The 26603-nt window shown below is 36.0% G+C and overlaps 1 protein-coding gene across 1 annotated transcript in view; it reads left to right on the forward strand.

Annotated features, from left to right (window-relative positions):
- Positions 1 to 26603, forward strand: part of LOC149770908 (uncharacterized) — an 80310-nt gene that overhangs the window by 7017 nt on the left and 46690 nt on the right. Inside the window, exons 4-6 of the mRNA XM_089949006.1 lie at positions 9869 to 9975; positions 19931 to 19952; positions 22912 to 22989. Coding sequence (XP_089805132.1) covers positions 9869 to 9975; positions 19931 to 19952; positions 22912 to 22989 — 207 coding nt within the window. The remainder of the gene's footprint in view (positions 1 to 9868; positions 9976 to 19930; positions 19953 to 22911; positions 22990 to 26603) is intronic.

Consider the following 26603-nt stretch of genomic DNA (forward strand, 5'->3'; position numbering starts at 1 on the left):
CATTTTAAAAAAAACAATTCACATGGATATTCATTATTCTAATAGCATATGGCCATATGTGATAATGTACTTATACTTAAATTGGCCTAGTTTTTGGTCAGCCAGAGACAACTACCAACCTCCCAAGGCTACCAAGGGGATGAGGTTTATCATGGGGAAATGAAAACATGAACCAATTAAAAGTTTAGCAGACATTCTTGCGAGATGTCCCACCTTCAATTAACTTGACGGCCGGATATCTATTTTTTCCAAATATTGGAAATTTAATGTGGATTTTATGTGTAGTGATCATAAGCATGAACATTTTGTCTGCAAAGAGGAAACTTTCATGGCACAATAAATATGTTCCAATCACTATGAAAAATAAAACAATGCTTTTATTTAAGTTTGTTGATGACTTCCTTTGATCAAAGGTTGCCGGCTTGCATTGATGAAGGTGCATGTGTTATTGAAAGCACCTCTAAGGGCCCTCTTTGAAGGCCAAACAAATGCCTATTTGTTATTGCTGCAGCAACATCAAATAATTGTGGAACATTGAGACAATTATTTTTTCATCTGCTTAGTATATACACATAACCATCAGTGTTTCAGAGGTAATCAGTTTTCTTTGAAGTTTCAGAAAATATATTTATTCTGGTACATGCCGCCTGGTTGATTGTAGTCGTTCCCCATCTTGCCTTCAGAGGTGGTCAATTTTAGTTAAACAGGTCGCATGGTTATTTGGATTATATTACAGCATACAATACTAATGCCAGACATTTACATAAGCAGATTGTGATATAACAATGCACTGTTAGCGTGGTTTGTCAATATGAACAAGGGACATGTTTATGTAACAATAAGTTCCAGAGCATTGTATATCGAAGTTTGTGGCTTCCTCTCATGGTGCCTTTGAATCTCTCCACTCCAAGCCCAAGACTGTATATACAGTTAACAGCTAGAAGTGTTAAACCCAAAGCTCCGACATCTGTTGATCATGTGACGGAATGGACAATTCTGACTTCAGTTACTTTCGCTCTCTGGGAGAGTTACAGATGTTCTGACCTGCCTTCATCATCAGTTCATTGGTGGTTCTACCTCTCCCTCCTCACCACCAGTCCTTCATTTGGAACTCCAGCAGCTGACAGTGATATCATTGCTTTAAGGGAAGACACTGCCACACTCCATATGTATGCACCGGATGGCCTTTGTTGACACTGGGCAGTTAGTGAGCAATATCATTGCTGTGACTTCATTTTTGGACTTTCGTTTCTCTCCGGCTATCTTCCATTCGATGGAACAAAGCCCATCTTCTCACACTCTGAATACATTAGAGCATGCATGGGAACCAGTCTCAAGAATTGTTGAGTAATAAGCAGAGCCGCTCAACACACTTTGACCAATGCCATAAACTGCAGCTTCCAGTCCAGTTGGTGGAATTTCAGCACAGTGCCCTCTGCCTGCGCTTACCTGAAGGACCTCTATGGACAAGCTAAGAGCCTTTATCCTCTAACCTTCTGTTTCACATCCTGATGGATGATGTCCGCAAACAGTCCATCAAGGAGTTATATTTCCCTCCCTCCCACAACAAGAACATTGATATATGGCCAGTTCTGGAAAGCAATAAATGGACACAAGAGCCAGCCATAGGGCACAAACATCTGAAATCTGTCCTACAGCTCCACCCATTTCTGTATACCATGAGGATATAGCACCGATAGGGTTCTATCATTCATTCCTCACCTTTTCTTGGTCCCAATGTCAAACAACTCTCTGCATCTGGTCCTCAGCCTAAGCGAACTAAATCCATTCATGTATGCTTTCTGGTCCCCACTGGAAACACTACAGCGCATATTGAATGCTATTTATGAGGGAGACTTTGCCATAACTGTGGACTTAGATGGCACATACCTTAATGTCTCTATTCACAGGACATTCCTCAATTAGCCTACAACATTGTATACCATTTCAGGGCATTCCAAATGGGGCTCAATGTCAGTCCCTGGGTCTTCACTTGTGTGATTAATTGAGTAATGGCAAATGTCTGGACCATTTCTATGGCATCAACAAGTTACCTGAATGACATCCTGCAGCAACATCAGCGATATAGCATTGATTGGGCATTGAAATGACCCATGGTAGCACCGTACTTTTGAGGAAATTTTATTTGCACGGGAATCACTTTGCATACTAGGTTTACTCAATGCAGCAGTGAACCTCATGGTCCTAGGTTGCCTTCTACTGCATTGCTACGGTTTCCTCAGTGGAAAAGGAACCAACCTAACTTGGCTCACAGCAGGAGTATGTCTACACGTCCACCCGCTTGAGATCAAGTACGGAAGGCTGAGAAGCCTGCCTACTACCATCCTTTTGGGATGCTGGCAGTGCATACTCTTGCCAGGAATGATATTTTTATATCAATAATTCTAGAGAGGATGGCCATTGCAAAATTCCTTCACTGAAGGCAGGAATATTTGCTTGGCATGGGAGTTCTCATTCTGTCCGACAACTCTACAGTGGAGACTTATCTCAAATGACAAGGAGGAACCAAATCATACAGTGGTGTTTAATCTCCAGCAACACAGAGGACCCCAGTCCGCAGACCTTTGCTCCATGGTGCAGGACTTTTTGAAGTGGTATTGTCTTCAATGAAGCCACAGATATGTTTGCCTTATTCTGGGACACCTCAGCATATTGGTGGACTCTTTGTTGCAGAACAATCAACTGGTACAGAAGTAATGATCTCTCTATCCCTCAGTTCTCACTAGATCTCTACCCTATGAAACCATCCATTGGTGGGCCTGTTTGCAACAAGATCGAATGCCAAACTCTGGTCCTTTTGTCTGTCCCGTACTGCCTTATCATTGGATTGGAACAACCTGAATGCATACACCTACCCTCGAGCATCTCTGATTTCAAAAGATACAGAAAGCAAGGGAATCAGCATGGTGCCTCATCCTCATCGCACCACAATGATGGGAGGAGCTGGGGATCAACGACTGTTCCAGTCTTGTGTCAGGAACCAATGTTGTGTCGGATACCCAGTGGAAATTCAGGTTTTCCCTCATCTGCTCATACAAATGATGGCAGTTGTTTCATCCTTGGCTGGAGCTCCAAATCTGCATGTCTAGATCGTCTCAGACTTAAATAAATTTCGCAACCAGTTTTGTAGAGAATCACTCAGGCATTTTTAACCTCCACTCTAAAAGCATATGAAGTCAAATGGTACAGTTTCACCCATCTGTGAGTATATCTTGCCTCTCCAGACATCAATACTGCATAAAGCTAAATTCACCCTCTGGCGTTTCGAAGAGACTCAGTTAACGCTGAGTACGATCAAAGGTTAATGCTCCCACAATTGCCGACACCTTTCATCATCATGATACAGAGGATATCATACAAACCCATGACTTATCAGACCTCAACAACTTTGGTCAAAAATGTTAATCCCATGCCCAAAGCAGAACCTATCTTGGTTACTAAACTGGCTGAATTAGACACCTTTTCGAACCGATTTCAAGGGCATCTCTGGTGCTCCTTTTCCTACAAGACCTGCTTCCTTATGGCGCTAGCAGCTGTAGGAAGGATTCGCGAAATACATGCCCTGTCAGCAGACCTGAATTACATGAAAGTTCTGACAAGACAGGTCAGTCTTATTCCTGATAGCATCCTTGTCAGAATACCCTCTCCCTTCCATGGGTAACTAACATTTGGCATGAACCCTCTGTCTCATCTGGACACATCAACCAAAGGCCACCTATGAGACCTTTTCTGAGTTTTCAATGATACTTTAATACAAACAGAGCCATTGCAGGGAGGGCAATCACGCCTCTTTCTACTTCTCATAAAAGGACAGGATGATCTATCAGAACAGGCAAGTGTTAATCTTGTCTAACTTCTTGAGTAAGGGGGTTATTAGCTCAGCATATAGGGAAATAATCCCAGCTAAATGAACTTATTATGCACTTTGGCTTACGAGGTTTCAGCTGTTGCCACCAACCTAGCATCAGACTGGAACTGTTCGCGAATCGACATCACTCAAGCTGTCGGATGGAGATCGGAGACCACATTCTCCAGCTTTTATTTCTGACATCCCAGAGGAGTCAGGTCGATCTGGTAGGACCTATATCTGCATCTCAACAGGTCACCCTTTCAGACTATTTGACTGCTTCATAAATACATAGCTAAGAATTACAATTTCACTGGATTTGTGTGTGTGGGGGGCAATTTTTCTGTTTTGAAGCCTCGCCTTGACAGATGGAGTCCTCTCTAGTTGGGTTACCTAGAAGCTATATCAAAACTTCAGGGGACCAAAGATGATATCTCAGGGATAAGGGGATGTATCTCCCTCCACCTCTTACATATTCTCTAAAGGTATTATAATTGGATAACGTATTGAAAGAAGAAACCAATTTTTCCTAGTAAAATGTTTCATCGAGGCTACTTACCCAATCATAATACACGTACAACCTCTAAGCCTCCCTGCAGTTACATCCATAGAGAGCATGCTTTCTACTCTAGTAGTAACTGAGAAGTTCTTAGATTTTGCCGCCAATTCTTATGCCTAAGGGGAGATAACTCGTCTTGACTGCCACATAGATCGGCAGACAACTTTTAACACCCTTTAGCTAAAAGTATTATCTGGGAGGGCTGGATTTGTGAGGTTACAGTAGTTCTTCTAAGGATTGGGTAAGTATTCTTGAAGAAACACATTTTACTAGAAAAAATTGGTTTCTTTATTTTACATCTATGAATATTTCATGGAATATTCCAATAAGTGTTAATCTTGTCTAGCGCCTAATGTAGCCATTATGAAAATATTTCATTTATATTTTGGACATAGTCACACATTGAAGAATCCTTAATCACTGTATGCCTAAGCTTTACAAAGACAATTTGAAAGTCATCATATTCAGTATTCAGAAGGAAATACTGGACAATATGAACAAAATAAGAAAAACCAGTATTTCCTTGTAGACTTACCCAAACAGAATACCTTAGGAGAGCTACTATTACCTCACAAATCCAGCCCTCCCAGAATATTATTTGTTGAGGGATGAAGACTTGCAGAATATTAGGCTCAGAGCTCAAAAATTGACTGAGATACAGCTTTTTAAAAATTGAGTGTGACAAATAACTCGCAAAAGCATGTAGCTGGGGTGGATTTTCACATAGCTTTTTTCCACATTTCTAATTGGCCTAGACAGCTCAAAATCACAAAATCCTACAGAACTTTTTGTGTAGATCATGGATCTGAACATGGTTGGCATATTATATGGCCACAAAACCCCTATCCCAAGCAATGTACTAAATTTTTTTCAGGATTTTGCTGCAGTCCAGTTTCCACATGCAAATAGTTAGCGATTAAATATTGGGCATGTAGTGAGGCAATGGATGATACTCTGTAATTAATCTGTAAAAAGACCAGTACCTTCATTAGATTTTCCGATTTTTTGCCTTAAAGATGGTTTCCAGAGCAAAAACGAGTAAATTTCCCCTATTCAAGAGATAATGGAACCCCATAGATGACCTCCTAAAAATCTGAAACTGGGGGGATTTGGTCTTCATTCCAACGTGTCAAAAAAAATTCTTTGTTCTCATCATCTTGATGTGTTTTTGAATTTTTAAAGTTTGTGGTGTATCCAAAAAATGTTTTTTTTTTTTTTTTTTTTTTGTAAATCAACCAGGTTAACTCGGAGACCCATTCTAATGTAAAATTTTGGATTCTTTGATGCTGAAAACCGTATAAATCATATATTACAACCCAGTGTAGGGTAATTCAGTATTCATGAAACTCAAAATCCTAGGGCAAGGTGAAAGAAAAGAAAAAAAAAATGAAATCATGCAGTCTGCATCAATTATGCTTCAAGGTAACTATATAGCACAATGACATGTTCGGTCTGTTCAAAACGTACCTGAAGCATGGCAAGCTTCCATAGTGATTTCTGCTATCCATCACAACACCTCATGAGGGAAAAATGTATTTGTGTGCCTTTATTAGGAAATACGACTGAAAATTCATTACTTTGCTCTGAATTAAAAGCTGACTTCTTTTATATTATCACATTAATTGCACCTTTTGTATCAAATAAAGGAGGCAGAATGAAAGTGAAATTAAAAGAGATGCAAATCCTACAGGTGTAAGATGTAGCAGCCCTGGTCATATGTCAGGTGAACTCATTTCAATTGACCAAACACTATTATAATATTATTGTGTACGTAATCTAATTAGACCACCGTAAATTACCCTAACGATAAATGTGATCAAAGATAGCATGGCAACAAAGCGAAATGAATACTTCATGAAATAAGTAGTTTTGTTTCAGAGATACTGATTATTGTGGAGAAGCGAGTTTCATTTCAGAGAATTCTTGAATTTGCACATAAAAGATGTCCTCAGGTATGACTAGAAGCTTCACTATTACTTGCTATGAAATAACAGCATCAGTATTTTACTAAATGAACAATACAAAAATTGAGTTTTGATGTAAACATTTGTTTCTTGAAATGTAGCTCTAAGTTTTTAATAAAAATAAATCTTGTCAGGTGGTGTATCAACAGTTTGTCTGGTTCCTTCTTCATAGATCACTGCTTCACACTTCTTAAAGCATAAGACTTGTCAATAGCAACGAAAAGTAGTGACATAACATAAATGTTATCACATACACGTGAAGGTTGTTGAAACCAGTTGGAATAATGTTAATAATCTTTCAGTTGTTGGATATCTTGAAAACAAATGTAATTTTTAGAAAATTAATGAACAGTTTCTTTACAAAAGCGCTTCTTTGAATATTATTCTTAGAGCAATTATAAAATGAGTATTTAGCCATTAAACAGCCTAGTTACTTCCCCCTAAGCCCTGACAGTTGCCTTAATGTCCAGCGAGGATGGCATCACTTCTTGTTTTTTCTGAGGTCCCTCAGCAATGCATGCCCTTGAATATAGTGCGGTCTATATTTTTAGACCTCATTGTGTGAGACTTATTGAGGGAGAGGTGTAAGGGCATTGGTGGAATGGCAATTGCCAGAACAACAGTTCCATGGATGTTGTAACAGGTAAACCTTGTGTAGCAGCTAATCACATTTTGCTTTTTTATGCTGTTAAATTTGCTGAGCAGCACGGTGTGCTAATTCCCCCAAAGTGCTTGACTTTGATTTAATGCTATATGAGGCACACAAAAATTAAAATAATACCTTAAAAAATAAGAACATTTTATTCAAAAGCTGAATGTTATGGCCAGTCAGGGGGCACTAAATTGACTATTCCAAGTATACCATTGTTTAACACCAGAATCTATGGGAGCTGTCCTCATTTTTTCGTCCCACACCAACTAAAATCTCTAGTACCCTTGATATCCTTTGTCCACCTCATCTCATGAAAACCTTACAAGAATGTACAATTTTTTGGGTAAATTGCATAAAAGGGTTTATAATTGTGGGAATGAGCAATGCTTTCCAAGTTTCTGCCCATGACTATGGAGTTTCCATACCCATATATATGAGTTAAGTATATCTGTATTATGTGTGTTAATTTTTATTTTTATGATTGTAGATTGTAAGGGTAATTTTAAAGACATTACAAAGCTTCAAGGTAGTGAGTTTGTACTGTAAGATAAGGTCATTTTGATTGGTAAACATGTTTTTGTGTCCTTTTGACCTAGGAAGGCGTAGAAGAAATATTGTTGATGAATTTGATCGGATTTAAGTACGGTACTGGTCAATGACGTGCATTTCTCCCTTGGAAAACCAGGTGACCTAATTTCTGATTGGTTAGCTGCTAAAAGACCTGACCTTGTTGACAAGTTCAACTGATCTAGAAATGATAATTTGACCCTCATTCTGATTCTGAAACTGCATCTTAGTGTCTCATATGAGGGATGTTAACCGGTCTTAATGGAGTCATATAGTTGTGTTCAGTTGAGAGGATTTCATTTATTCATTTTGATTATTCATTGAAATAACAAGGTGCTCATAAACTTCCGGACAAAGTAACTATTTTGGAATTACCGCAAATTCGTTTAAAGACATTTCAGTTTATAGCAATGGGATAGCATATCAAACTATTCCAGACTATTGGCACATCAGAACAATAGATCGGACTTCAATCGGAACTCCAGTGTAACTCATGATATTCTCTATACTTTTGGACTTGTGATAGAACTTTTACGATTATTTAGGATTTCATTCACCATACCGTTAATTATTTTAAGTTTTCTCTTTACATTCTAGGGAATTAAATTATGTGTTTAATTGTACTAAACTTCCTGTTTTTCACTCTTTCCTGTTACTTAGTTTAACTCCTTAACCCCTGGAGGTTTTTGTCATTTTCGCCTAAAATGCGAGTAGGAAACACATTTTGGGGGCTATTTCTGAATACATCCTAATACATTGACTCCCTAGTGATTTCTGGTTAACCTAATGCCTAGTCGTATTAGAAACATAATTTTTTATTAGCTATTTAGCTCGCGAATGAGCAGAAGGGTAAAAGTTGGAATTCTTTTTTCTTTTTTGCTTAACGGATCCATCATTTTCATATCCAGACCATTTTTTATTCTTATCCTACTTTTTGCAAAGGTTCACCTGTCTGTGTGCAGTTCAGATTGGTCTGCCTTAGATATGAGGCCAAAAAGTCTAAAATCTGAACACACAATCGGATGCTGACCATGGGCGAATTTTAGGTGGAAAAAAATCAGGTCCAAAAAATTACGTTTTTCCCTCTGTATTTTGTAGTGCAACTAGAAAGTCCTGATTATTTGGCATCATTGTAGAGGTACATTTGTCTGCCTTTGAGGCGTAAACAAGGCACCAGGGGTTAATGAGTTAAGACCATAGAATTGTAACATATGTACATGATTAATTATTTTACTCAACATTCCTAGTTAGATTTTAAGATAAACAACATGGGTTATAAACAGAATGGTATCTTTTTAGTCCAGAGTCCAGAGTCAAAAATGATATTGGTCCAGGGTCCAGATACAAAAAAAATGACAAAGTATAGGTCATAGATTATATATCGACTCAAAACGGACCAATCTGGTGGCCTAGTGGTTAGATTATATGCCCTGGATGCGGGAGGTCATGGGTTAGATCCCCAGTCTAGTCATACCAAAGACTTCAAAAAATGGTACTAACAGCTGCCTCGCTAGGTACTCATCATTAAGAGGTTAGTGTTAGGACTGGTTGTCCTGGTGTCAGGATAATGTGACTGGGTGGGACATGATGCTACGTCTGCGGCATGATGCTCCAGTGCTGGACATCACTTTAAACTGCCACATTGCAGACATCGTAGCGATATGACTGAAAAATTGTTAAAGCTATGTTAAAAATCTAAATCACACACACATTGACTCAAATATCTTAAGACTTGTAGGTAGAGCCTACAAGATTCTGTTTACCTAAAGAATTCCATGTAAACTCGAAAATGTGTTCATAATGGATGCTTTCTTTTATTTATACATCCTTAAGTCTTAATAGGTATGATATTCTGCTTTTGTGGTCAAAACTTTAATAAAATCCTAACTGCGCATTTTAATCCTAGCATGTGTCATAGGAAGGTGCTTGGTTGCAATCACTCTAGAACATCATGAATTTTTAAGAACCTGTCACAGTATTTGCCTCTTGTATCAATACACATTAAATTTGTGTGATAAAGCCAATCTCAGAAACATATCTTATTTGTACGATGTTAACCAAAAAACAGTATCTTGTAAATGTACATGTTTTACATAGAGTGACAGTATGGAGAGAGAACAAGCCAGTGGATTGTTCTCAAAATATACAGAAGGAATATCCTCTAGCAAATACATACATATGATGGATAACCTATTTTGGCATTGTTTACCATATATACATCCCTGTCATTGTAAGTATGCAACTGTTTTTTCTTGCAGGTATCCCAACAAATATCATCAATAATTTCAATATTGGTACTGTAATGAAGAGCAACATTGCAACTGGTGATAACAGCCACAACAGCATAAATCTTAGCCCACAGAAGGTATGTATTCAGGCAGGTGTACTTTGGAGACAATATTTAAAGACCCCTGAAATGGGTTATAATTTTAATGAACATTTTGGTAGATTATGGGTTCCTTTTTTCCCCTCGGGTTTGCATTGTGTGTTAACTTTTAAACTGAAATGATATTATTTGTAATACATGTATTTGAATGTTGTGAAATTTCATAAGGAGTATCAAAACCAAATGTTAACCTCTGTAAACCACTTCAGTGATTAGAATGCTATTTATTCATATTGTTACTAAATTAGAAGTCTTCTGTCATAATCATCATTCAATCTTAATCTTACTATCATTGTATGACAAATAAATAGAAACTGTCATAGTAGACATATGTCCTGGCAAGTAAAATTTGGTGACTGTAAATTTACTTTGAATCAATCATGTAGAACAATTTACATCATGCTCTTGAAATTGTTGTTGCATAGTTGATTAAAGATTCAGCACCGGAAAGTAGAATATAAACATTAGGAATAAGGGACATTTTTTTTGTTATACTAGGTTATGGATACAATTGACCTTTTCGTATGGATTGCTTTTATTTTGTTAATATATGGTTCTATGTTTGTCTGCTTGGTAAATTGCTTATACCATTTTGATGAAGAATGTGCTCAGTATTTTCTTGAAATTTCTTTAGCATAACAAGAATATGATGGATTTGTTATCATGTGTACATTCATAAGAATGTCCAAATTCATGTACTCTCAAAAGCAAGCATGTGTTGTTGATAGGTTTAAGAAGATTCTAAAGACTAGAATGTGATGATGCTTTCATAGAACAAGATTGGGTAGATCTATTGTCTTATCGAAGGATATAATTAACAATTATCATAGACCAATAGTCGAAAACCCAGTCAGAGCAAGAATGGGAGGTCAGGATTAATTTATTTGGTTTCCTAACAACTGATTTCCTCTGGAAAACTAAATTACAGCTCTCCATTGTTATAATATGCTTTACTGTAACACGATTCCAGACATAACACTGTAGTGCTATGGACGCCAAAATAGAAATTTAAAATATTATAATTAAAAACAAATTTAAATTTCTTTTGATATCTATCAGCTGAAAACCTTTACATCGAAAACTATTTTCCTTGGTTGGACAGAACATGTTTCTACGGGTACAATTTATCTCTAATTAGCCACTGTTCAGGCAGTGTAAGATAGTGTGTTCCTAGCAGGCTATTGAACACCCGAATCTCTAATTAGCCATACCATATTCGCCATATATATTGTAACATGATAAAATGATTTTTTTCCTGTCCCAGAACTTATGGTGAAACTTCTTCACGTAGATTGAATGTCCCAAGACTTAAGAAATTTGTATTGCATTTGTGCCCCCCCCCCCCAGCTGCACGCTGCAATAAAATAGATAAACAAAAGGCATATTGGAAAATAAAAAGAAAGAAACAAACCATATATTGTTATCATGTACTCCTTTTTTCAACATTTTTGTGAATAAATGTGTTTGGGACATAACTGGATTGAATTTATTACATTCATGTTAGTTTTTCAGTTATTCCATGTTCTGGAATTGATCAAAGCATGCTGCACATAATGTCATCACTTAGTCTCTAACCATGTAACTTATATTTTGAACTGGAAACGAGATATTTTATTGATTAGAACTGACTTGACATTACTCAGTGCACTCATTTAAGAGAGATGTTCATTTATTTAATAGCAGGATTGGTATAGAAGTAGTAAATATGTGATTGAGGGCTCCTAATTAAAAAAGAATGAAGCTGTTAACATCAGGTTGCATTGGCCTCAAGAGCAGCGTAAATTTAATCATTAAAATGAAATGTTTATATCATTGTTTTTTATGTTACTCACAATCTGATCTGTCATATATATGACAATATGGGTTGAAAGAAAGAAAGCTTGGTATTACTATGCATTTGCCAGAGATTTGTTCACACACACACACACAAATAGACTCAACATTTTGTATCATTTTTGCTATACTGCTGTTCAGTACATAATGCAGTCAGTACTTATGGACTCTGACAACTGTTTTAATAGGGGAGAGCTGTATTTGATATGTTACCCAGCTAGGATTTTGAAATATCTTTTAATTCTACAGAGAAGATTTTAAAAATCAGTTGTCCACAAACTAGAAGGCTTAAAGGGAAAGAATATTGAGATTTGCTTTACAAAGATGAGTGTCACTATGACAAACATGATGACTTGCATAAGGCTGAAAATACTTTGAAGACAACTAGGAATTTTTCAGTGGCAATATGGAAGGGGTATGATAATTTGTATGAGAACTGAGAGCCAGTTGAAAATATTGTAACAATAACATTAATGGAAGACATAAAATTTGTCACTTCAGAATTAAAATTCTGCCTAAAACAAAATCACATAATCATATATTCAAGGACACATATTGTGATATTTTAAAAGGTGAAAATTATTCCAGTGGAACAATATGCAGACTATTATCAGGATTGCAACATAATTTTGCAAGACAAAAGAAAAATGTTTTAACTTTTTAACTGAAAGATAAAGGTTATTTACCCATATAGATGGCAGTTAGAGTGATCCAGCTCATACATGTAATTACTATAAGCAATGCTTAAGTGATTTTGCCGTTATTGGCATTCAGACATTGGCCTTCCTTGGTGGGTAAGTTCTTACTAAAATTGATTATTCTTCTTCCACTTAATATATGTAGTTGCTTTATATGATATTTCAGTAATTTTACCTGTATAGGGAGTCAAAATTGACCTTCCCACAGGTTACTTGTTACTAGAATTTATTATTAGCATCCACTTTACAAATATTAATAGTGATGCTCTAATTCTCTACCTGTACAGGGCACATATACCCATTACAGGTATTTATCATCGTAGGTAACTGTGCAAGGACACACATAAGTTCATAAAGCAGGACACTGCGCTATGTATAATGTATTTGTCTTCATTTTGTCTTACAGATTTAGAACATAAGTGAGGCCAGTCTGACAACCTCTCAACATGTGTTGTTTTCTCTTTCATTCCTTGGATACATGTCAGGCTTGCATATCATTTATTGGAGAGCAACAGGAGCTTCAAGTATGGTCTTGCATATTAGAATTATGGACAGGCTATGTGGATCAATGTTCCATAACCCATCTCAGTCTCAAGAACTGGACAGCCTCTTGCCAGCCAAGAAGGCCATGTTCCTTCATGATCAGACTCAGCTATATAACTTTGATTACAATGGGCTTTGATCACAAATGACCATACAGTATCAGCCACCAGAGAAGGAACTTGTTCATTTCCACAGCTGCCTTAATGCTGCTGTGTTTGATGCCCAGTTTAGTTCCACAAGACCAAAGAACCCAGTTTGTGAAACTAATTATGCAGCAGAATGACACACAGTTTATACAAGCACTCTCATAGATCACTCTGTTTGGCATAGTGCTGTCAGACACTTCATGTGAACATCGTCCAGTGTGTACTGGCACTCGTATGGATCAATCTATCATGCATAGTACCTCTAATCAGTTCTGGTTCATCTTGGTCATCTTGTTGCATCAGGTTCTAAGAGATGTCTCTTTACTTGCCCTCAAGCCTTTACTTAGTGACACCTTAGAAGTAAGGGGATTTAATTCATAACATACAGCAAGTGTAGTGAGCCACCATCCTTGATCTTTTTCTCCACCTACTTCACAGGTAGCACAGGAGACATCTTCTTCACTACCTTAATCCTAAACTGAAGAAATATGGTTCCCTTATCATAATTAGATCTTACATTGATGTTACTGTGAGGAATGAAGAAGTTTTCCGCCCACTCCTAACTGAGTTCTGTCATGCTCATTCCTCTACATCATCTGCCAGGTTTACAGTTCCGACATCAGTCATTGTCTGTGGAAAGAACTACTTTAATTTCTTCCACAGTCTGACAAGTTACTAACATTTTGGGCATGCTTACATCATCAGTTACATGTTCCAAGTGCCTACAGACACCTTTTTTGCAAATGTCTTCACTGTTTTCTATTTGGATACCAATGAGTTAATTCATAAGATCATGACCTTGGATCAATGTTACATCTGATATCTAATGTGATCTTCAAGAGGCGGAACACATCTTACCTTCTCCCACCATGAATCGCAATGGAATACATGGGAGCATATCTATAAGATGGTCCACTTTGTAACATAGTGCCCCAGCACACTATGGCTATTGCTGTTACAGGAGCTATGAACTTAAAACAGTTGGAATTGGATGCAATGCTCTTTACCTCAGCCTTTCTTAAAGACCTTCTTAGGCCAAGTTATGCTCACAACCTAAATCATCTAATCTCTTCTTTGATGATTAGGTTGCCTTCTTTCCATCTCTCACACTCTTAGCTAATCAACCAACAAAAAGATTACAGGAATGACCCTAGAGTACATGCTACTGACTTTACACTGTTTGAAACCAGTCTTCCTGAACTAATTGGAAGAATCAAAGAAAGGTCAATTGTTCCTACCAGAATCAAAGGAAGGTCAATTATCCCAAGAGCACATGTTACTGACTTTACAACTGTTTCAAACCAAAACTAATTGGAAGAATCAAAGGAAGGTCGATTGTTCCTACCAGAAATGTTCCATGAAACCCTCCCTTGCATATATAACATATATCCATGACCCCATTATCACAGATGATAGTAATGAAAAGACTCCAAATCTTTCAGTGCTGAATGGGGAGGATGTACTATGACAAATGTGGACCAGACATATGGGGTTTCCTGGGGACTCGGTATCACATTCTGCACACTTCTTAATCCTTTAACAAGATTACGTTTAGTTATGAAGATGCACTTATCACTTGTTATCAAATGTGCATTCAGTCAGCTCAGTTATGATCTTGAGATCACAGTGGAATGCAACAACATGGTTTCAAGAAGTCATATGATTCACCTACAACAAGATATAAAGCAGCAGGCTAGTTATATTTTAGAGCAAGATATGATTTAACCTCCCATTTTATTTTCAATCTCCTTGTAAACAGGACATCTACGACCTCATACTCTTTCAGCTACTTGTTCGACTAGGTCTGAAATCATTATTCAAGTAGAAGAAATGTTTTACCCAGGAATGCAAACTGAGTTCATGCAAGGGTAGATTCCTTGTCTACATGGGACAATCCGTCTGTTTGAGAATTCCTTCACCTGCTCAATGCAGCAGCTGACACCTTAGTCCATGGTTGCTCCTTGGGCTTCCATAACAGTGATACTGTGGTCCAAATGGAGTCAGAACCTTTGCCCATTGGACCAACTTTCATGATCTACATAATATAAGGTTGCAATTCAAAGGTAGGGAAACCACCCTGGATTTGTTTCTGAGATACCTCTGTAAGTACAGTAACCAGCAATCATGATCGCTATGGATACGAAAACAGATGACTGGTAGAGCAAGTCTCCTAACATTTTGGGATGACATTGGAGTGTAGCCTGTTCAGGATCATTATTTACATATCAACATCCTTGAGATGAATATCATTTTGAAAGCTTTTCATTGGTGGCTGAAAACCTACATGGGAATGGAGTTCTCATTTTGCCCGATAACTCCGCTGGGGTGATTTATCTCAAACAGGAAAGTGAAACCAAGTACCCAGACCTTTGTATTCTTGTTTGGGAAGTGGTGTCCTAAACGACAAATCTGCATTTAAGTTCAACATGTCTTAGGGTGGCTAATATATTGGTGAACTCAGTGTCCTGTAAGAAGGAACTAATACACACAGAATGGTCTCTTCTTCCCTCAGTTTTCACTCTATATATACTTGATAGGATTGACCTATGATGGACCTATTTGCAACAAGGTAGATTGCCAAAATCCTAACCTTATTTTTTCAGTCCTGGATCCAAAAGGCCCTGATAGTCAGTACTCTTTTTATAGATGAGAATGACCAAATGTATACAATTCACCAACACCTCATTTTCTGAAGGTGATACAGGAAGCTAAACTGTCTCATCCTGATTACTCCATTCAGATGGAAATCTTAGACCAACCTTTTGAATCTCACAACAGAATCACCAGGAATCAAGATGTTCCCTCCTTGAGCAACCACAATGGCAGTCCTTTCATCTCAACCCAGAGTTACTGAACTTGCTCATCTTGATCTTATTAAATACGCCCTTAAGAACAAACAGTTCTCACAACAGGTGGTGGAGAATCCCTCAAGTGAGATGGCCATCAATCCATTGAGGTGTACGAAGGCAGTTTAATATAATTTCAGTGGTGTGCACAAGAGTACTTTTTACTAATGTAGGGATCCATACATCAATAGCTTGCTTCCTATGGCTCTTCAATGAGAAACATTTAGCACCAATCATAATTAAACCTACCATTCCATGATCACAGGCACACTGTGTTATCATGGAGGAGAGGATATCAGACAAACTAAACCATTGTATGTTCATTCCAGATTTCACCTGTCCATTGACAATGTCTACATGTGGAATTTATCATGGGTACTTACCTGACTGAACAAGAAACCATTTGAACTGTTCTCTAGGGCTTATTTATTTCACCTTTCAAATAAGTCCTGCCTTTTCACTACTTTCATTGTCAAGAACAGGCTTACTGTTCATGAGGGGTCAGATATTGGTAATAATTCCTGTCTGTTCAAGACACTTCATCTCAAAGGCATCTGCAGGACCCAGTGCGAGCTCTGAAGTGGTATTTAGGAAGACTGAGAAGTTGATCAAAGATTATGACTTATTTTGCCTTCAAGAGATTGAAAGGACAGTGTATCAACATGGACACTTTCATGTAGAATCAAGTTTGACGTCTCTTCCTCATAACAGACTAAACCCACATTAATGAATATTCTTTACATATCGACTCACAAACGTAGGACAGTTGCCACAAACACTGCATATGAGTGAAATGGTTCTCTAGCTGTAATTATCCAGATGGAGATCTGAGCACACTTCTCAAGTCATATCGAAGATCTGTCATGCTAAAAGGCCCAGTTTAAATGGCAGGAACCTTTGCCAGTGGTGCAAAAGGTTACCTCTCTTGGTTGTTCAGCAGTTTCATAAAGATGCACTTTCATGAGTTCAGCTGGATTTGTGAGAAGGAAGATTTTTCCTTTGACAGCTGCTCCTGTTATATGGAGTCTATTTTCAGTCGGGTTATCTATAAGCTGTCTCACATACCTTAGGGCCCCAGAGATGGTCTCTCCGGAGTAAGGGGATATACCTCACTCAACCACGTACCTATTCTCCAAAAGTATTATGATTGGATAACATATTTTGAACAAGAGACCAATTTTTTCTAGTTAAATCTTTCTTAGATAATACTTACCCAATCATTATTGCACATACACCCTTCCAGCACCCTGCAGTTACATCCATAGAGAGAGTGTGCCTTCCACTCCAGTGGTAACTGGCTATTTCATGGGATTTGGTGCCAATCCTGGTATTGCTCTGAGATCACTCAGACTGCCATCTAGGTGGGCAGATAACTTTTAACTTTTTAGATAAAAAGTTTTAACCAGAAAGAACTGGATTTTTGAAGTAAAAGTTATACTCCTAGGGTATTATGATTGGGTAAGTATTATTGAAGAAACTTATTGTACTAGAAAAAAATGGTTTTCATCTATGTAATCATCAGCAATGGAATAAATTTCTAGCAAGGATATCTGGCTGACTCAGATTTCTTATCAAAAACTGTTTTCTTTTGTCTGTTTGGTAGATTTAGCCAAGTGAGTGATCATGTTAGGAAATGGAATAACAGAAAAAAGACTTTAATCATTTTGAAGGAAGTGGGAAATTCAGAAGGAAATTGATACGGTGTTTAGAGTTCTACACATAACATTTGGTCAAGATACAAATTGGTATTTTGGTAGAATAGAATATTAAAAGGCACAGGTTGATATAAACACAGCCAGTGAGTGAGGACCATTCACAGAGTTACCTGAAATGGGCAAAGAGACTTTAAACAAGGATAACATATGTTTCTTCTCTGTCGTTTGCTTTTTGCTATCCCAGCAAGAAAACACTAAATTAGACCATCTAATTATTACCCTGACATTGATTTCAGAGAAGAGAGTTCTGTTGTAAAATTTATAAAATACCATTATCAACTTATCTGTTTCTTATACTGTAATTTTTTATAACGGATAATGTAAACAAATACATACTCTTTACAAAGAGTTATAACCTAAAAACACTGCTAAAATGCTATTCAAAAAAGAAGGTAAGATTGACTTCAATTTCACAAACATTTGTTGAAAGAAGTGAAAACTAGCAAGTTGAACAATCAATAAACTGATAAGCATTTAAGTCTTGTGCATAGCAAGTGTAATTCAAATTAAAAACATGCAAAATATATTTGATGTACTGATGATCAGTATGAAAATTATTTACATTTACATTTGTGAGGATAATAAGTTTATGACTCTAAGGTCTTAAACTAAGCAACAGAAAAAGAGAAACCCAACAAATTTTGTAAAAGTTCAACAAATAATTTAGCTTAAATGGAACTTATAGTGTTGTAAATTCAATCCCAAATAGTCCTAAAAGTTAAATCAAACAGTCCAAAAGTAGTGTTAAGAATGACTTCCAAACTTGATAATGCTGATGTGCCTGTAAGTTTAAATGTGTTAATGTGCCAACATTCTTGATACATCACAGTGATATAATCCAGAATGTCTTTGAATGAATTCACATTAATTCCAAATTAGTGATTAAGTTTGAAAGGCAGTGAGCACTTTGTCATTCCAATGAATACTTTAAATAAATCTTCTCCACAAATGGACACACAACTAAACAACTGATTCCACTAGATACATGTTAAAGTAGGAATGGGTAGTTCTAAACAATCTTTATGAAATAACATAAGACAAAATAAGAGGGCCAGGGTGAGAGTAAAATGTTCATTTCCAGAACATTCTCAAAGTAAAAATGTTTACCTACATGTGATAAATGTCTTAAAATATACTTTTCTATCTTTGACAAAAAAATAGCCTTGCAAATTTTTTTTAAATGACCATTACAATCTACTCTCATGGACAAAAATTAAACACCATATAGTCATACATAATAATGATCACATTTATCCAGAGTTACTCAGGAAAATTTGCATTTGTAATTAGTTCTTGTTGCTGCTAATGTTCATTGATATATGAAAGAAATAAATCCTCCAAAATCTTAGCAAAAGCTTTTATTTTCTTTGCTATGTGTTTATAGGTCAGCACGTCCACATATAACATATCTCAGGTCAACCAGCAAAGCACCAACATATGTTAAAGAGAGCAAATTTATGTAACCTATAACATTGATAAAATGGGGGGGGGCAGGATTTTGTAATGTGATCTTTGTTCCAGTTGTAATTTCAGTCCTTTTCTTTTATATTGAAGACATGTATTGCAGAATAATAGGATAAGCACTGTATAGTAAATTATCATTTGTATGTTGCCATGTATATTATGTCCCAAAATAATGATGAGTTCTGTTGCCAAAATTAAATTTATTATGCTCTTTTTCATGTTTCAAGGGCCCTAAAGTGCTTACTGTTACGGATCACTGCCATCTCACCTTTGTCTGTGTGGATTCAAGTCTTGGGGTTTGGCCAATTTTGGTACATTAGAAAGCATGCTGGTAGCTTCCCTTGGGTTGGTGGTTTTATGGGGGGGTTTTCCACCATGTGTAGCATATCTTGTGCTGAAACACGGTGTTAAATGCCATATCATCCACTACAGTCATGTTTAATATTTTAGTAAAAGTTCAGTCAAATTATCATTAGAATCTGCAAACACACTCACACACAGATAACAGTGTGCATATTCCCTAGTGGAGCAAAAGACCTAAAGCCTGGTTCTGTGAACATGATTTGTGTTGCATTGAGTGGAGGGGGGCACATTTTCGAATGATGTACTGGTGATCTTTATGAAGAGAGAATGAACATTCCTTGCTGTTAAGTTTACACATATTAAATTTTATATATATTAATTTTCAGGATGGTGTCAAGTTTCAATCAGGTAATGGAGTCTATTATTCTTCTACAAATTAATTAACGCTGGAAAGATGTTGTTTTGCCCCATAATTGTGTATTTAATATTTTAACTCACCCAGCTATTATTTCCTCTAGAATAATCCTGCAGATGTGGAGTAGCATTGCTGCCATACCCAATACTGATATAGAAGATAAGACATAGGCAAGGAATAATGTTCCACAACATTCATTAAATATTAGTAAATATGGTACAATATATGTATATATGTCTGTGTATGTGTTGATTTAAGTACTTTCTCAGCTTTCTTAAACATTATTCAATGACACATTGTTCAATTTCTTTAGGGCTCCTTTTTGACAATATCAATATTTCCATTTCATATATATATATATATATATATATATATATATATATATATATATATATATATATATATATATATATATATATATATATATGTATCCTATGGAGCATAGTGTGGGCAAGAGAATTTTTATAAGTGTTTTATCTACACACGCAAAGCATTTTCAACTCTTTTTCAGTGTATGTAAAATTTCAGTAAATGATACACTGTTATAAAATCAAAACAATTCCATAAAAATGACTAAGAAATTAATGATAATTAATAGTTAAACAATCTCTTGATGTGGGACATTACAAAGAACTAACCTTAATATAGTCTCAATGCATAGCAACAGCTAGCACATGTAATTAGCTACAGACTAATAAGGGATATGAAGGTTTTGTTATTTGCAGCTACAAAAATTCCACTACAACAAACAACAAAAGTAGATGAACTGTAATAACTGCCTTGTCTGTTTTTCCAGTTTCATGCTATATAACGTTGTTGGTCAGAATAAGATTTAAATTCATTTCCCCCAGCTATTAACTAAATGTGTACCACAGTTACATGATCTGATTATATTCCTTTGAGAACAGACTATGACAATATTACTCAAAAACACAGTAGCTTTTGCTATATACTCTCTATAATGGCTTAAATCAATTTTGTGTTTGATATAACATGCTGTAAATTTGAACTATGTTTAGATAAGAACATGCAAGTGTAGCTATTATTGAATTATGCTTTATAGTCTATGTACAGCAGGTGCAAAGTTCTCATGGATGGCAGAGTGGTCCCTAGTGCTTACCTCTACTGATCACTGCCATCTCACCTTTGTCCACTTGGGATTAACTTTTGCCTGTGGCTAATGTGGGTATGTGAGAAAGCTGATCATTAGTTTCATGTGGGTTTGTGGTTCTTGCTGGGGTTTTCCCAGGTTCTTTCTTAACCAGTTATACTGTCTACCATGTATAGCCTGTCTTGTGCAGAGAATGGTTTTCATTCCAAACAAAATAAACAAAAGGTGCAATTATTGGGAGAAATATTAACTTGTGATAGAAATGAAATGTAACCTGATTGCAAAATTAACAATGAAAATAAAAGTTTTGGCTGTTATTGTTTTATGGTCACATAATGTGTAGGGATTTGGAAACTTGAAACTTCAGTTCTGAATAATCTGTATGCATCAAGTTTTGATGAAACTGCTTAGCGAGAAAATCAGGTTTAAATGTATTGATTTTTCTAAGTTCTGATTATAACTTCTTACGACAGATTTACCTCCTCACTATGCTGTCTTGCTTATACATTTGGAAAACTAAAGTAAAACTTAAAATTTACAAAACTTACAACTTGTGCCAACTATTAATTAATCTAATTGATGTGGGATTGATATGGAAATATGGTAATGAATTTCTGTATTAGCTCAGGGCTGGATATACAGTTAAAAAGTAAGATTCATGTTTACTGTTGATTTTGATTACAAAACTTAATAATAATGTGGACATTGTTTGGAAATTTGTTATACTATGAAAGCCCATTATCTCATATATTTAAGTAGTGGCAAAACTTAAAGTAAAAAAACAGATCACTTTTGTTTTAAGTTTGAGAGTAATGCCGAAGTTTGTAAAAATGATAAAGGTTCAATGCCATAACAAATGACACAGTAGGACATTGTCTATGTCTAAAACCCATAATTTGTGATTCATGTATATTCTTCAGTATTATTAATTCCTGGTTGTTAATGTTAGCCTCCAATCTGAAAGTTCCATCAAGCCTGCATGTAAATTGTTTCCACAATTAATTTAATTGTATATAAAAAACTAATTTGCCATTTTTTTTTGTTTATAACAAAAAGAGTCAATGTAGACATAATGAACAATTCTGATCTTCATTTTACATCGTTCCTCATCAGTTGTTACCTGAATCTGATAAGTGTTTAAGAAAGAAGGTCTTAGATATGTTGGGGCTTAGAAATCTGTTCATGGTCTTTGATTGGTATGTTAGGTTTCTTATTTTAATCCTTATGTTTTTGTCATGCACATGAAGTTTAGGTGGGGGAAAAGTCCATTGGTATAATTAAAATCCATAAAGATTATAATATTTTGAAACTACCTGTAATTTGTTTCCTTAAAATGGGTTTTAAAATTGTTTTCAGGTCTGGGTTTTATAACACTTGTGTTCATTGTCATTACACCGTTGAGCATAGTTATGGAATTGTTTGATGTTCCAGATTAAACTCAAGAAATCAATATAGTCTCATATCAGACAAAGTTAATTCTTAGCCATCTTCAAACATTTTGTAAATACTGCTTGGATTGAATATATCTAAGAGCAAATGGTTGGCTTGTCTTATGCATAAAGGTATCATCAGATAAATATGTTATTATCCATTATTGATCATCATCATACAGAAATCTAATGTTATTGTGTAACATGTATGTCTGTCTATCTGTCTGTCTGTGTCTGTCTCTGTCTCTCTTTCTCTCTCTCATTGTCTCCTGTAAGCTGAAGATTGGATATAGTTGGATATAGCAGATCCTTACAGTCCAGACCATAATTGCTCTCAAGGCTTAAAACTTTTGCTTGTTATGTGTGTTACGATTTTATGTTGCTTTTCACTATTTCATGTGACATTTGTAGGCACAAAAGGAAAAAAGAGGAGATCAACTGTTGGCCAAGATGGACCAAGATCCAAACGAACCCAGTTACATCAACAAGGTTTGAGCTGGATATTTCAGTTATTTATCTACTGTTATTCTATGGTGTGAAAAAGAAGATATTCAAATGAACATTAATAGTCAACGTAGCAACTAGATAGTTCAAACTTGTCTTTGCCTTCCAGTTTCAGTACAGCTTTGAATTTGTATTCACAAGCTAACATATTTCAGTTGCCCACGTAAGCGAAATCAGATATACTTTGGCCTCTTGTTAACAAGTTTCGTCTCATTGGAATGATTTGTCACTATTTACATGTCTATCTGCCTAAAAATATTTTCCTTTAAAGAGCATAATTCTCAGACTATTCAAGGAATTTCAAACAAATTTTATATATTTACTGACCAAGCATACAGGGGACTTATCATTCAATATATTTTTTTTATTGCCATGGTAATAAAGTGTGGCATAAAGTAGTATATAAATTGAGAATCTACACTAAATGATGCTAGTATAAGTTGTTTTAAAAATTCAGAGTGCTCAGCCATTGGGTATTTTCAATAGGAGTCTAAGATAAGCAGAGGGCAAGGGGTGGGGGTGGGGAATTTCATTTCATGATGTCTTTTGTTCGGACAAGTTTTCAGCATTTGTAGCTCCTGTGGTCATAGTCCAGCAGAGCTTATGGCTTAGCCTGTTGTTGGGCATCTGCCTATCTGTTAGCATGTGTTTCTTACTTCCCCCAAACTACTGATAAGATTGCAGTGAAGCTATTTACACACATTAATCCCTAAGTATAGTTAGTCCTAAATGAAAATGTCACTGCTATTCATTCTGATATGGCCACCACCATCACAGGTCATCCTGAAAATCTTGTTAACACTACTCCACCTGAATGGATGGCCATATCAACATCTGGTTTGCACTTAGAGGCTTATTGTGATGTCTAATTAGTCCCAAATGTAACTTGTGCCGATCTGACCTCCCATATGACCATCTTGGTATTGCTATTGCTGAATGGAAAATCAGCAGAATCTTGTTTTAACCAAAAGACTTCTTATGGTGTTTACTTGTTCGGATTTTATATCCGATATGGCTGATACAGTGTCCATGTTGAAAATCTTATTGCTCCTCATCCTAAATGGAATGTCATATCGCCATTAGCTTTTCACAAGAAGACTTATTACATTATTATGCATATCTAGATTGTGTGTTTCATTTTTGTTCGTGATTGTAGATTGTATGGGTCATTTTTGTAAATAAATTTATGTAGCTCCATGATTAAAGGTTGTACTTGAAGTTTGGTAAATATGCTTATATATGCTTTCACCTTTGGAAGGTTCTAGAAGATAATCGTGTGGATTAATTTAATGGGATTTGAGTTCAGGTTATTGGTTTTCCCCTTGGAAATTCTGGTATGCCTGGTTTCTGATTGGTTGCCTGCCAAGGAACTTAGCCTTGTTTACAAGTTAGAATGTTATGGAAGTGAAATATTAATCCTCATCCTAGTTCTGTGATTGTGTCTTATTTTTTTTAATATGGGGATTTGATTAAAAAAAATTGTTATTCCAGTCTTAAACACCTGTAATGGAGTCAGTATTTTGTTGTGTTTAATTATCATATGAGAAGATTTATTATTTAAATTATTCATTGTAATTACAAAGTGCTCTTAGACTTTAGGACTAAATCACTGTCTTGAAATGACTGCATTCATTTAAAGATATTTTGGATCATATCATTGTGGTACATCATGACTGTTTGCATCAGGACCCACAAGCAAAATCATTGCCGGAATGACACACCAAAAAGTAGTACAAGCATTTTCTTTACATTTTAATTTACCCCGAGTAGATCTGAGAGAACACCAGTTGTCTCACAATCCATTGCCCTTATTCAGTATGTTGTGCAGAACCTCAGGAGTAGGTCACAGCTGTGACAAAAGTATTGACATGTGACAGATCTGTTTTTTCACTTGTTAACCAGACACGTGTTCTTTGCAACAAACATTTTCTCCATGGCTTTCATAGTAAAAATGCTTTAGAGACCCAGGCCTGCAGGAAGGGGAGGTTTTAGACCAGCCCTTTCTGGGGTGGACTGGTACACTGCTAAGGTGCCTTGAGGGTTTGGACAATCGACAGTGAGTGGTGGGGTGGGTGAGCTCAGACAACTATTTGGCAGCTTTTTTGCTCATATTTGCAAGCCTTTGGGAAGTGGACTTGAAACATGTTAAAATTCATTCTGAGGTTTGGAAATGCTTACCTAAATTACTGATCTTTTACACCAACAGACAATATAGATATCAAAGCAGCCTTTTCGAAAATACTTTTACCTCCATTACATTCAAACTAGAAAAAGGGTGGTGGTCATGCAGATTGATTTGCATGGTTGTCCCCAAAACACAGTGCATTTGTGCCTACATGAAAATGGTGCATGTTCATCTTGTAGTAACTTTCAGCCTTGCAGTACCTGGTTGTGTTCTGACGCAGACTAAAATCAAGATTTATTACAAATAATTATAATGTAATAGATGTGAATAATATCTATAGTCTCTGTTGTGTTTAAATATGGCTCGCACAGAATGAATCATGCAATTCCATAAATTTCATTATTATGAGCATGGGGTGAGCCTACCTTCTGACATCATAGGTAACTACTATGAAACCATTTGCTGAATAAGTTTAGTTAAATTACAATATTTACACACAATTTCCATGAGAAATTCTTTATTTTTTACCATTCTTAAATCAGTCTAGACAATATCTAATGTCATTGTTGATAGCATGTAATGCCAATTTTTAATAGCATTAATTTATTTGTCAAGCAGTTAGCATGTAATGCAAATTTTAAGTATCACTAGTTGTTTTTGTCAAGCAGTCGGCATGTAATGCGAATTTTAAATAGCACTAGTTGTTTTTTGTCAAGCAGTCAGCATGTACTGCAGATTTTAAGTAGCACTAGTTGTTTGTGTCAAGCAGTCAGCATGGAATGCAAATTTTAAATAGTACTAGTTGTTTTTGTCAAGCAGTCAGCATGTAATGTGTCTTGGAAAATTTACTCCACATAATGGCATGATAAGTTAAGTGTAATTACTTTGTAAACTGTGATAAAACTGGATATTTATGTTAGGAAACTATCATTTTTGCAGCAGCATGTTGGATAGCTGGAGTTTATATTTTCATGAAAAATGAAATTTTTGAGTACGGATGTTCTGTTAGATATAATGGTAATTTTCTCAGGAAAATTTGTGTTTGTGTGAGTTGCAGATATTTTCAGATGTTTATTTCTCTTTATGTCAGGTAATTATTATTCATTACTTTTCTCATGTAGTCTGTCTTAGAAAATTGTTTGCTTTATCACTGTTGTTACCAGCCATAACTGTTATTAAATGGGAGTCAACATTTGTTTGGGAACATAAATCACTTGACAGAAATGAGGTAGATCATATTTACGAATTGTTTGCATAAAGATAAATGATAAAGTTATTAACCTGTATAGGTCATAGTTTCCATGGATTTTTGGCTACAAAATATAGACCATCGTTTGACTTGGTATTTCTGTCTGGAGTGATGTCTGAGACTTTAATTATAATTGAGAGTTGCCTCTTTATTCTTGTGTCTTCAGGAGAGATTGTACTGGTATTCTATTTCTTAAAAATTATTCATTGGAAAGTTCAAGGTTTG

Source organism: Sinohyriopsis cumingii, unplaced genomic scaffold (assembly GCF_028554795.1).
Source record: "Sinohyriopsis cumingii isolate HCF-2022 unplaced genomic scaffold, ASM2855479v2 utg002228l, whole genome shotgun sequence".
Taxonomy (NCBI): Eukaryota; Metazoa; Mollusca; class Bivalvia; order Unionida; family Unionidae; genus Sinohyriopsis; species Sinohyriopsis cumingii.